This window comes from Athalia rosae, chromosome 5, assembly GCF_917208135.1.
Source record: "Athalia rosae chromosome 5, iyAthRosa1.1, whole genome shotgun sequence".
Taxonomy (NCBI): domain Eukaryota; kingdom Metazoa; phylum Arthropoda; class Insecta; order Hymenoptera; family Athaliidae; genus Athalia; species Athalia rosae.
Genome location: NC_064030.1, coordinates 18,255,029 through 18,266,314, shown reverse-complemented (window position 1 = coordinate 18,266,314; position 11,286 = coordinate 18,255,029). Strand labels below are relative to the sequence as shown.

The 11,286-nt window shown below is 51.6% G+C and overlaps 1 protein-coding gene and 1 long non-coding RNA gene across 5 annotated transcripts; one reads left to right on the top strand and one right to left on the bottom strand.

The window, feature by feature from the left end:
* Positions 1–84: 84 nt before the first annotated feature.
* On the bottom strand, positions 85–4,420 carry LOC105683942 (sodium- and chloride-dependent GABA transporter 1). 3 transcript variants are annotated; one of them, XM_048655618.1, is made up of 9 exons: positions 4,138–4,420; positions 2,813–3,086; positions 2,426–2,726; positions 2,152–2,335; positions 1,802–2,069; positions 1,341–1,715; positions 945–1,247; positions 698–865; positions 85–620 (listed from the first exon to the last, which is right to left on the bottom strand). In XM_048655618.1, the coding sequence occupies exons 2-9, from the start codon at positions 2,972–2,974 to the stop codon at positions 531–533; spliced, it is 1,851 nt and encodes a 616-aa protein (XP_048511575.1). In that variant the 5' UTR covers positions 2,975–3,086; positions 4,138–4,420; the 3' UTR covers positions 85–530. The 3 variants fall into 3 exon arrangements, with proteins under 3 accessions (XP_048511575.1, XP_012252367.2, XP_048511576.1); XM_012396944.3 differs by having other exon boundaries at positions 4,218–4,420; XM_048655619.1 differs by lacking the exon at positions 4,138–4,420 and adding an exon at positions 3,217–3,397.
* LOC125501016 lies at positions 2,259–6,949 on the top strand. 2 transcript variants are annotated; one of them, XR_007278488.1, is made up of 4 exons: positions 2,259–2,402; positions 2,500–2,751; positions 5,968–6,200; positions 6,280–6,949. It is a non-coding gene; the product is annotated as an uncharacterized LOC125501016 (long non-coding RNA). The 2 variants fall into 2 exon arrangements; XR_007278489.1 differs by having other exon boundaries at positions 2,500–2,681; positions 5,968–6,949.
* Positions 6,950–11,286: the final 4,337 nt, after the last annotated feature.

Sequence of the window (11,286 nt, the reverse complement as noted above, 5' to 3'; positions counted from 1 at the left end):
CCCACGGTATTTCGAAGGACTGGCTCCACGTGTCGGTGACATCGATCCTCGGTACGCCGTCGTGCAACGTACGATCCATCTCTCTCTCTATCTAACGCTACATTTTATTACTATCGTATTACAATCTGCGCTATTGTTAAAAATCCTACGATTATTGACCATTATTGCTATCGGTACAACGATCGTTGTCTACGTATATCATTGTCGCTACATCTACTTAACGTGGAATAGTATTTTGAGGCGTGACGGTGTCGATTATCGGCGCGTACTCGGCCGGTTCGCATCTGACGACGAAACTTTTTTGACAACGATTTTGACGAACGTCGATCGGTCGCAAGTATTCGCAAGGGTTCGCCGAGCGACCGTTGCCGGTGGTTGTGCCGAGCGCGAGGGATCGACGATTCGACGATTCGTAAGGGTAACCCGCACCCGTCTATCCGAACAACGACGACGTGCGATCCTTGTACGAGTTAGCGGGAAAAAATGATAATAAAATTGTATCGTTACGAGAGGTACGAGTCGCGACGATCTTACAAGGAACTCAGCTCCACAGCCGGCTGACCCATCTTGACGCGCAAGCTCGCCACGTCGTCCTCTATTCTCACGAGCAGCTTGAACTTCTGGAAATGGGGAAAATTCAGAGGAGGTGACGACATCGGCGACGACATCGGCATTCCCCGGCGGGGGAAACACTCACCGTATTGAAGTCGCCGGGCGTCGTCATCCACGCGTAGATCATGTACCCGGGTATGCAGAGCATAGAGGACAACGCGGTCATCCAACCGAGGACGTGGGACCACCAGGGGTACTCGTACTCCAGATACTTAACCGGGGTCCATTGGACGAGGTTGAACACGAAGACACCCTGCGGGGAAGAGCCGAAAGTCGGCGCGGTGAAAGTCGCCCCGACTGCGGGGGGGGGGGGGGGGGGTCGTGTTACTCACCAGGCAAATCATGGGGGTCGTCACGGTCCAGCAGAGTTTCCACCAGGCCAGCGGATAGTAGCCGATCATGTCGCGCAGACCGTCGTAGAAACGGTTCACCCCGAACGCCCAACTGATGGAAACGCACTCGAAGAATATCAGGAAGAGGAGACAGAATCCGGAGACAGCGTAGGAGTCGAGTATCTGAAAGACGTACATCCCGCCCTGGGATATGCAGGACAGACCGACCAAGTAGGACAGTCCGCAGACGATCGCTATGAATATCTCCTTGCGCCTCCTGAGCAGCTGCGGCCACTCGTCGACCTGTACGTCAGAAAAGCACAATTGAGACGGTGACGGTTACGTCCGTACGTTCGTTCGTCTGATCTGGGGATCTGTTATCGTTTCAAGGTTCACCATGGCCGTGATGAATCCCTCCATGGTGCAGAACTGCGAATCGAGACCGATGAGCAGCAGCATGAAGAAGAAGAGGCAGGACCAGAGCGGTGCCCCCGGTAGTTGGAGAACGGCGGAGGGGTAGGCGAGGAAGGCGAGTCCCGGTCCGGAAGCGGCTACCTCGGCGACCGGCTTCTGCTGTTCGTGCGCCATGAAACCCACCACCGAGAATATAACGAATCCGGCGAACATGCTCGTCGACGAGTTCACCGTGCAGACGATCAACGCGTCCTTGTAGACGTTGTTGGTGAACTTGTTGTAGCTACCGAGGGCCACCAGGGTGCCGAGGCCGAGCCCGTAGGAGAAGAATATCTGGGTGACCGCGTCGATCCAAACCTGCGGAAGAAGAAGAACGGAGGGGGGGGGAAACGGCGAGGCCCGGTACGGCGACGGTGATCGGGGACGCCGATCGCGCGACTTACCTCCGACTCCTTGAGCTTGGAGAGGTTCGGGCTCACGTAGAACCGGATCCCCTCCATCGCCCCGGGCAGCGTGATCCCTCTGATCAGCAGTATCGTCAGCAGGACGTAGGGGAACAACGAGGTGAAGTAGACGACCTTCCCGGTCCACTTGACGCCCTTCCAGATGCAGAAGTAGCAGAGAATCCAGACGAGGAGCAGGGTTCCCGCCAACTCCCAACGGATGCTACCCAGGTGCTCCACCCCGTCGCTGATCTGGAGGGCTCGCCGCCTGCGAAAGCTCGCCGTTATCGGATCGACCCTCGGCGATTCGAGCGATTCGAGCGAATCGAAGGGAAAGTCTGTCTACTCACTCCCAGAATTCCTTGACCGGGTCCGTCAGTTCGGAGGCGGTGACGTTGAACTGGTTCAGGGAACAGACCTTGACGACGCTCTTGTTGGCCGTCAGCTGGTTCCAGCAGAGCATCCCGCTCCTGTCGTACGGATTCACGCAGTTCTTCGTGTTCCAGTAGTTGTTGCAGGAACGCCAGGGCACGTCTGCGCGAGGGGAAAAACCGAGAATCGGAGTAGCGGCGGCGAACACAACGATCCCCGACAGAAAAAGGTAAGTAGTAGTGGTATACCGACCGCTCCTCATCGACATGAAGAAGTAGAATATGGCCCAGGCGAGAATCACTATGTAGTAGACGTTCATCCAGCAGGACATGACGGCGGCGGCGTACCCGATACCCTTGAAGAGGGGGGCGATTTTGAACACCCCGAGGCCACCGATGGTCAGCATCTGCCCGAGGGCCAGCTCCATGAAGAACATCGGGATACCGGCGAGGATCAGCGTGAGGAAGTACGGGATCAGGAAGGCCCCGCCGCCGTTCTTGTAGCAGAGGTAGGGAAACCTCCACACGTTGCCGAGCCCTATGGCCAGACCGACCTGGAAGTACGACGAGTCTCTAGAGGTACGGGTAGCGGGCGACCGGTCGCGCTTATCGTTCGTGTTATTAGTCTGGGGATCGGTACCACGCTCAAGATGAAGTCTAGCTTCGTACTCCAGGTACCTCTTTCGGGGAGAATTTTCCCCTTCGACTTGGCGGACTGCGGGGCCGCCGCGTTCAGCGAGGCCCTCGCCTCCTCGGCGCTCTCCGAGTCCGCCAACTCCGGGTCTCTCGGTGCGTCGGTCATCGTTCGCGCACTCGACCAGAGAATCGGGTCAGCGTCCCCGCGACGATTGACGTTCCTCTAGACGTTCGAAGCGTACGCTGGTGCTACCGGGGCGCGGACCACCCGACGACGCCTGCAAAATCCAGATATTTCCACCCCCACCCACGGCGGGGTTAAACGACCGTTCGCCCGTTTACCGCTCGATCGCGCGGGAGCGGTAAACGGGGCGTAGGTCGGAAGCGCGATCGTTTCGCGAAAATTACGGAAGCAATCGTCGTCCTCTCGTCCCGCCTCAGGAAACCATTACACCGGGAGAACAATGGATCGCGGAGCGCGATTCGACACCGTCACCCCGTCCTCTGATCGCGCTCCTCGCTCCACTGCCGTCGCCTCGCGGGGAAAAGGGTCGGCGGGGCGAGCACGTGGGGCGACCCGAGGAGAAGGAGCTAGCCCGGTGTCTTTGACGGCGAGACGAGAGCCGTCGTCCGAACGACGACGACGACGACGACGACGACGACGACGACGACTCCCGGCTATTGTTCGTCAATCTCCGTCTCCCCGGTCAGCGATACGACAATAATTGTCCGCTTTCAATTTTACACGTCCACGTTCGACGCTCGAATCGCGCTCCTCGACGAGGCGACGGAGACGGAGACGGAGACGACGAAGGCCCGACGAGACGGACGGACGGGCGGAAGGGAAGCGAAGAAGCGAAAGCTCGCTCCGAAGTTGCGGGTGTCGCGTACACGAGTGTAACTCGTACGGTCGCGGGGCCCGAGTTGCGGTAACGGTGTCGGTCGGTCGCTGGGGTGCAAGCGAATCTAACACTGCCAGCGTTAATTGCACGTGTCCGGTCTGGGGGAGTCCCGTGTAATAAATATCACGATAGCCCTCGTCTCGCCGCAGGCGTCGCCCGCCGCTTAAAATCTCCTTCCTATTTATCGCGGCTCACTCGCTCGCATCCTATAACCGTCGCGACGATGGAAAGAGAGGCGAGAGGCGATCGGCGATTTCCCCGACGATTTCGCTACGCGTCGATCGAATTTTCCCCGGATTACCGACAAAAATTGAATAAAAAACCAACAACAACAACAACAACAACAACAACAACCCGCGCACCGGTACCCGCGAGCGGACGGCACACACTCACTTCGATTCGGCGTTCCGCTTCCTTACGTACGTACTTGTTACCGATACTTTTTCCGCCCGGGCGACTCTCTGCGACGGGGGAGGCGCGACCCTCGTACGCTCGTAGGACGTTTACCGGCGGAAAGAAGGCGGATCAAGGGGCGCCGTCGAAGAGCGCGTCGAACGAAGGTGGGACCGATCGTCCTTGGATCGCTCGAGGCGCCTCGGGGGTGTCGGATGAAACGAGGACGGCGTTCGGCGTTGTTCACGCGATTGCAGGACTGTCGGGAACGATCGGGCGACCGATCATCGGAGATGAGATTCGATGTGCGAACGGCTCGTTCGCCAGCTCGCAGAGGACTGACGCGTACCCGACGTGCCTCGAAATATTCCCGATACGACGTTCGCCGGCGTTTAGCAACCGGCGGCGAGTCCCCCCCACTCCCTCGTTTTCGAACCCTTCGACCCCTCCGGTGTAGGTGGTCGGCACACGGGTACCGCGGCGTCCGTAACGACGACGTCGCCCCGTGGACCCGGGGACCCGGGGGCGAGGCGGCGGGGCGGCGGGATGTTGTACGGCCGGCCGGCCGCGAAACGATTCCGACTCCCCTCAAGATCACATCAGTATATCATCATCAAGTTGACATCACTGCGAAGCTCGATACCTCCTAATTCCCAATCGCTGGCGGGGTTCCGTCGTTACGCGTCGACATCCACCGCGCCTCGCCGACTCCGTCGTCGACCATAAAACGATCGTCGGGTACAACGTTCGCTCTCCTTCCGCCCACCTGCGCCCGTTTCGAACGGCCCGATGCGTTTCCGCGGAGCGGACGGACCGCGGACGGACCGCCGCGCTCCTCCGCATCCGTCGGGCGGCTTCCGCCGACGGAAGGAACGACCGCCCGCTCCTTACATCATCCGCGCGAACGGATGTCTCGTTATACCGACGGTTAATTCGTCGTATCTGGCGGAGAATGGAGCGCCGGGAGGGGGGAATCGGAAGACCTCGTCGCTCGACTCGAGTCTCCCGAGGTCCGAGGAATTGCAGCGGTTCCCCCCGGGTGCCCCGGCGAGTCGTTATCTTTCGAATTTCGACGGGCATCGGCCTGCGGCCCGGGAGGACGCGTCGTCGGAATAGGTGAGGAAAACTAGGAAGCTGGGATTTCCGGAGGGTCCCACGTGACATCGATCTGCCCCCAGCATCCGCTCCGACGCGAGCGTCGGCGGACGGGGACCGTCCGTCGCGTCGGCCGTGGCCCCGCACGGATCCGCCGACGAGTCGAATTCGCTTGCGGCTGGCAAACGGTGTCGGCCGCATTACCGAGGGTTCGGCGAGCGCGAGCGATCGGCTGCGAGGAAAAGATGTTTTCAGGAGTGCCCGGCCGTCGAGCGGCACCTCGTCCAAATCCGCTCCCTTCGAAATTAATCCCCAATTCCGCTGTGATTTCGGCAAATTGAACGCGGCGTTGTTCGGCGACCCGATCGCTCGCGGATCGTCCGCGCGTTCGTCGCCGTACACCCGACGCTCCCGCGGAGCTCGCGCGAGATACTCCGCGACGGCGGAGGGACGGAGAGACGGCCCGAATGACGAGAGGATGTCGCCGGAATAGGCGCGGGAACCCGCACCGCCCCGCCCTCCGTTTACCCGCCTACGGCGAAGGATCGAGTCTTCGCCGCTACGGGGGAGGAGAATTTCCCCGTCTTGGAATTCCGAAGGGGACACGGTCGTCGGCCTCGACGTTGGCCGGGGGTTCGCCGCCGTCGTTGCGACGAAATCAGGGCAGGAGCGAGTCGAGGTATCGGAAGATATCCGTTACACGCGCCCGCTCGATGTACGCCCGCACGTTTGAACCTCGTGCGCGGTTTGAACCTTTTTTTGCTTCTAGATGCGATGCCCCGTCGTCCGAATGCGCAGGAAGTGTGACGGAAGTATACTCGCGTCGGGGGCTATCGGCGTCCGGTTTGCGGTATTTTCAATGATGCTGGAATAGAGATCAACGGGCGCACGAACGGCGCGGAAGAATTACGCAATTTACGTGCGGAGCGCGTTACGAGATACTCGCCTCGATTTCAAAGTCACGGCACAGCTCGTCGACGTATACCTGTCCGGATGTGTCGGGTACGTTTGTCGTTCCGATAATTGATAAACGCAAAGAAAACAATCGATAACAATTCAGCCGTTGCGTTCGATCGAACAGGGTCTCCGACGAATTTGGACGAGGATGCGCGTTTCCGTTGCCGGAGAGGATGGTGGAACGATATATTTTGGTCATTCCGACCGCGGGTTCGAGTCGCTCTATTTATTGGGTTTTTCAAAGACGGTGGCTCCGTCGTCGAGGCACGACTCTGTCGACCGGTATCCAGACATTGGAATACCTGTGGAAAGATCTCGTCGCGGCATTTCCTTATCGAATCTATGAAATTATGGAAAGGAGTGTGAAGATCGAGGTGTTGAAAAAGTAATGGATATACCGTCGAGCCGATTATTTATTCATCGGCGACGGGAGAATAGAATGCTGCTCTGGTATTGTAAACGACGACGCGAAGCGTCCGAAGGACGAACGTCGACTGACTTCGGCTAAAGCTAATGCGCGATTATTCGTGCCGCTCGGGAGAGGGGGACGGCGCACATGTCGCTACAAGAGTAAACGATGTTTCAAATATATCTAACAATAAGCTCAGAGATGATGGAAATACCGATCTTCCATTTGGGATGATTGGCTTATCAAATTGTTGTAATTATCACTGTACTTAACTGCTTAAAAATACAAAGAAACTGTCACATCTTTATAGCTTTCGATCGTTATTCAATTATCTAATCAGATTCTAGTTTCCAAGATCAAAATATATACAACTACTGCTCTGTCATCATTATTTATTATTTTCCCCTCTTCTCCTGAATCTTTCTCAAGTTTTATCTGATTTTTAATGAATGAGTGGACTTTCTTCATGTCCTGTGAGATTTTGACGCCCTGCAGCTAGAGTAACACGACCTTAGACTTGTTTCCAGATTTTGACCGAATATTTTCTATTTCTTCCTGCATTTCCTGATTTTTTTTCGATTTTTAGTCAATTTTTTGATTGATCCGCCAATTACCCCATCTCCTGGCCTTCCTGGAGGTGTCCTGTGATCCAGAGACGATGGGACGTCATCCTGGATTTATTTCCGATTTTTTCCTGATTTTTTGCGAATTTTTCCAATTTTTTCCGATTTTTTAAATTAGGTTTGAATTTGTCCGCCATTGTGACGTCACGTGGTCTGGTCACGTGACCGCACTAGCGCCAAGGGCGGATTTTTGGTGAACTAAAGACTCGCCGATACAGCTAGCGCCATGTGGCGGATTTTTCTTGAACTACCGAAGCGTCTAGCCTCGTGACGGGCCCCACTCGTTTCTCGACCACGTGGTCGGGTTGCAGGTGGCGCCATCTTTTTTTAGTTCACCGGTAATCCGAGAGATGGCGCTGGCCGCAACTCGTTTTAGTAGTTCACGAAAAATCCGCCACATGGCGCTAGCTGTATCGGCGAGTGCGGCCAAGTGACCAGCGGCGCTAAAATTCAAACATAATTTAAAAAATCGGAAAAAATGGGAAAAATTCGCAAAAAATCAGAAAAATCAGAAATAAATCCAGGATGACGTCTCATCGTCTCTGGATCACAGGACACCTCCAGGAAGGCCAGGAGATAGGGTAATTGGCGGATCAATTGAAAAATTGACTGAAAATCGAAAAGAAATCAGGAAAGGAAGGCAAAGATAGAAAATATCCGGTCAACATCTGAAAACGAGTCTGAGGTCGTGCTACTCTAGCTACATGGCGTCAAAACTTACTGATCCAAGAACTCACTGATCAAAAACCTCGTGACACACCTTTGACATTTCATCGGAGCATATCCTCTGAATCGAAGTCGAATACAACCCTGACGTTGACGAATACTAATGATGACATGTCATTATAATCACTCCTTCATTCAGGTAATTGCCTTCTTGGTCTCGAAATGGAAGACAGTCAGAGGATCAGAGGCTGAAGTCTTCAGACATTTGCAAGTTTTGGGGCTGGATAATGGAACCAAGCAACATCGAAGCTACATGTCAGTTTTATTTGAATATCGATACAGCGTCGCAATGAAAAATGCAGGTTTGTTGGTTTCTGGCTCCTCCAGCATCTGGAAATCTCTGAACATTGGAATGTTCTATATTTGTTTCATCAGAATCGGTATGCAGAATTTCCCAGGTGATTGATGACACTGTTTGTTGGCAGCTAAGGTGATCAAATATCCCATGAGAAAATTGGAAGAATAGAAGAGTATTGACGACAGTTCGCAATGGGTTGGATCAATTATAATACCTTCTAGTTTCATCAGTCCAGTGAAAAACCGTATTGCTATCGACACAATTGCTAAAAACTAACTAATTAAAAACTCGTGACACACCTTTGACATTTCATCGGAGCCTAGCCTCTAAATCGAAGTCGAACACAACCCTGACGTTTACGAATACTAATGATGACATGTAATTGTAAATATTCCTTTATTCAGGTAATTACATTCTTGGTCTCGAAATCGAAGACAGTCAGAGGATCAGAGGCGACAGTGTTCAGGCATGTGCAATTTATGGGATGGGCAATAGATTCAAGCAACAGCGAAACTACTTGTCAAATTTATCTGAATATGGATGCAACGTCTGGTTGGAAAATGCAGGTTTGTTGGCTTCTGGCTCCTCCAGCATGTGGAAATCTATAAACATTGGAATATTCATACTTGTTTCAGGAACAAATGCTGTTCTTTGACAGAACTTTGCACGCTATGGCCATTTTGTCGCATTTCCGAGCGAAAAAATGGAGATCTCTCGACGAGTATCAGGAATTACTCGGTCGAGTCGACACGCTCGTGTTTCTGAGGCCGTGATATAGGTATCGTCATGTATTTTGTGTTTGAGAATCCACAGCTGCTACTTAATTCAATTTATCCAACGACCTGTCGATCAATAAGCTAATTCTTTGTTGCAGAACGTAGAATTATCGGGATATTTCGATGGTTCCGAGTCGTGTCTTGATTGAGTCGACGGATTTGAGTCGCTGCAAACAAACTACGTGGAAATAAGATTGCTGCAGACATTTGGAAAGCGAAGAATACAGCTCCTTCGGGTCGAGAAAGCACGATTGATATTCTGCGCTTTGGTTTCTTACACATTTTGAGCCCAGAAATCCGACTGTGCTCCCCAAAATGTCTTGCTTATCGAATTGATCGAGTGATAGCAAATTTCCCACTGTAATGAGCAGAGAAATTGAATTAACTCTATAGCTTTAAGTCGTGGCTTACCTAATTCGACGGATTCATGTTCTTGAGTTCGAAAATCTCAGAATAAGTTATTTTAAAACATTTGAAACATATGCTGTATTATGCTAGCAAGATTGCAGAATCGCTGAGACCCTGGTCTTTGTTTCTTTTGATTTGAGAGTCAATAATGAACTCTAGTTCCTAAAGTTTTGGCTTTTCCACATATTTAGGGCTCAAAAACGATGGTAATACTCATCCTCCGTTTGAATAAATTGACTGCTGTACTCTACTGCTTTGAGAAGTCAGAAAATTGTAATATCTTGATAGCTCTCAGTCGTTGTTCAATTATCTAACCAGATTCCAGTTTCCAAGATCAAAATAAATACAACTACTGCTCTGTCATCATTATTTATTATTGTCCCCTCGTCTCCTGAAACTTTCTCAAGTTTTATCTAATTTTTAATGAATGAGTGGACTTTCTTCATGTCCTGTGAGATTTTGACGCCCTGCAGCTAGAGTAACACGACCTTAGACTTGTTTCCAGATTTTGACCGAATATTTTCCATTTCTTCCTGCATTTCCTGATTTTTTTTCGATTTTTAGTCAATTTTCTGATTGATCCGTCAATGACTGCATCTCCCGGCCTTCCTGGAGGTTCCCTGTGATCCAGAACCGAAGGTACGTCATCCTACATTAATTCCTGATTTTTTTCTGATTTTTCTGATTTTTTGCGAATTTATCCTATTTTTTCCGATATATTAAATTATGTTTGAATTTTAGCGCCGCTGGTCACGTGGCCGCACTCGCCGATACAGCTAGCGCCATGTGGCGGATTTTTCGTGAACTACCGAAGCGTCTAGCCTCGTGACGGGCCCCACTCGTTTCTCGACCACGTGGTCGGGTTGCAGGTGGCGCCATCTTTTTTTAGTTCGCCGGTAATCCGAGAGATGGCGCTGGCCGCAACTCGTTTTAGTAGTTCACGAAAAATCCGCCACATGGCGCTAGCTGTATCGGCGAGTGCGACCACGTGACCAGCGGCCCTAAAATTCAAACATAATTTAAAAAATCGGAAAAAATTGGAAAAATTCGCAAAAAATCAGAAAAATCAGAAATAAATCCAGGATGACGTCCCATCGTCTCTGGATCACAGGACACCTCCAGGAAGGCCAGGAGATAGGGTAATTGGCGGATCAATTGAAAAATTGACTGAAAATCGAAAAGAAATCAGGAAAGGAAGGCAAAGATAGAAAATATCCGGTCAACATCTGGAAACGAGTCTAAGGTCGTGCTACTCTAGCTACATGGCGTCAAAACTTACTGATCCAAGAACTCACTGATCAAAAACCTCGTGACACACCTTTGACATTTCATCGGAGCATATCCTCTGAATCGAAGTCGAATACAACCCTGACGTTGACGAATACTAATCATGACATGTCATTATAATTACTCCTTCATTCAGGTAATTGCCTTCTTGGTCCCGAAATGGAAGACAGTCAGAGGATCAGAGGCTGAAGTCTTCAGACATTTGCAAGTTTTGGGACTGGATAATGGAACCAAGCAACATCGAAGCTACATGTCAGTTTTATTTGAATATCGATACAGCGTCGCAATGAAAAATGCAGGTTTGTTGGTTTCTGGCTCCTCCAGCATCTGGAAATCTCTGAACATTGGAATGTTCTATATTTGTTTCATCAGAATCGGTATGCAGAATTTCCCAGGTAATTGATGACACTGTTTGTTGGCAGCCAAGGTGATTAAATATCCCATGAGGAAATTGGAAGAACAGGAGAGAACTGATGACAGTTCGCAATGGGTTGGATCAATTATAATACCTTCTAGTTTCATCAGTCCAGTAAGAAAACGTATTTCTAATGACACAATTGCTAAAAACTCACTAATTGAAAACTCGTGACACACCTTTGACATT

Excerpts from the sequence above, each read along its gene's own strand:
- LOC105683942 (XM_048655618.1), bottom strand. The coding sequence starts at position 2,974 with ATGACCGACGCACCGAGAGACCCGGAGTTGGCGGACTCGGAGAGCGCC. Across the intron at positions 2,070-2,151 it reads CCGGTCAAGGAATTCTGGGA|GCGGCGAGCCCTCCAGATCA; the intron begins GTGAGTAGACAG and ends GAGCTTTCGCAG. Across the intron at positions 621-697 it reads CGCCCGGCGACTTCAATACG|AAGTTCAAGCTGCTCGTGAG; the intron begins GTGAGTGTTTCC and ends CCCCATTTCCAG.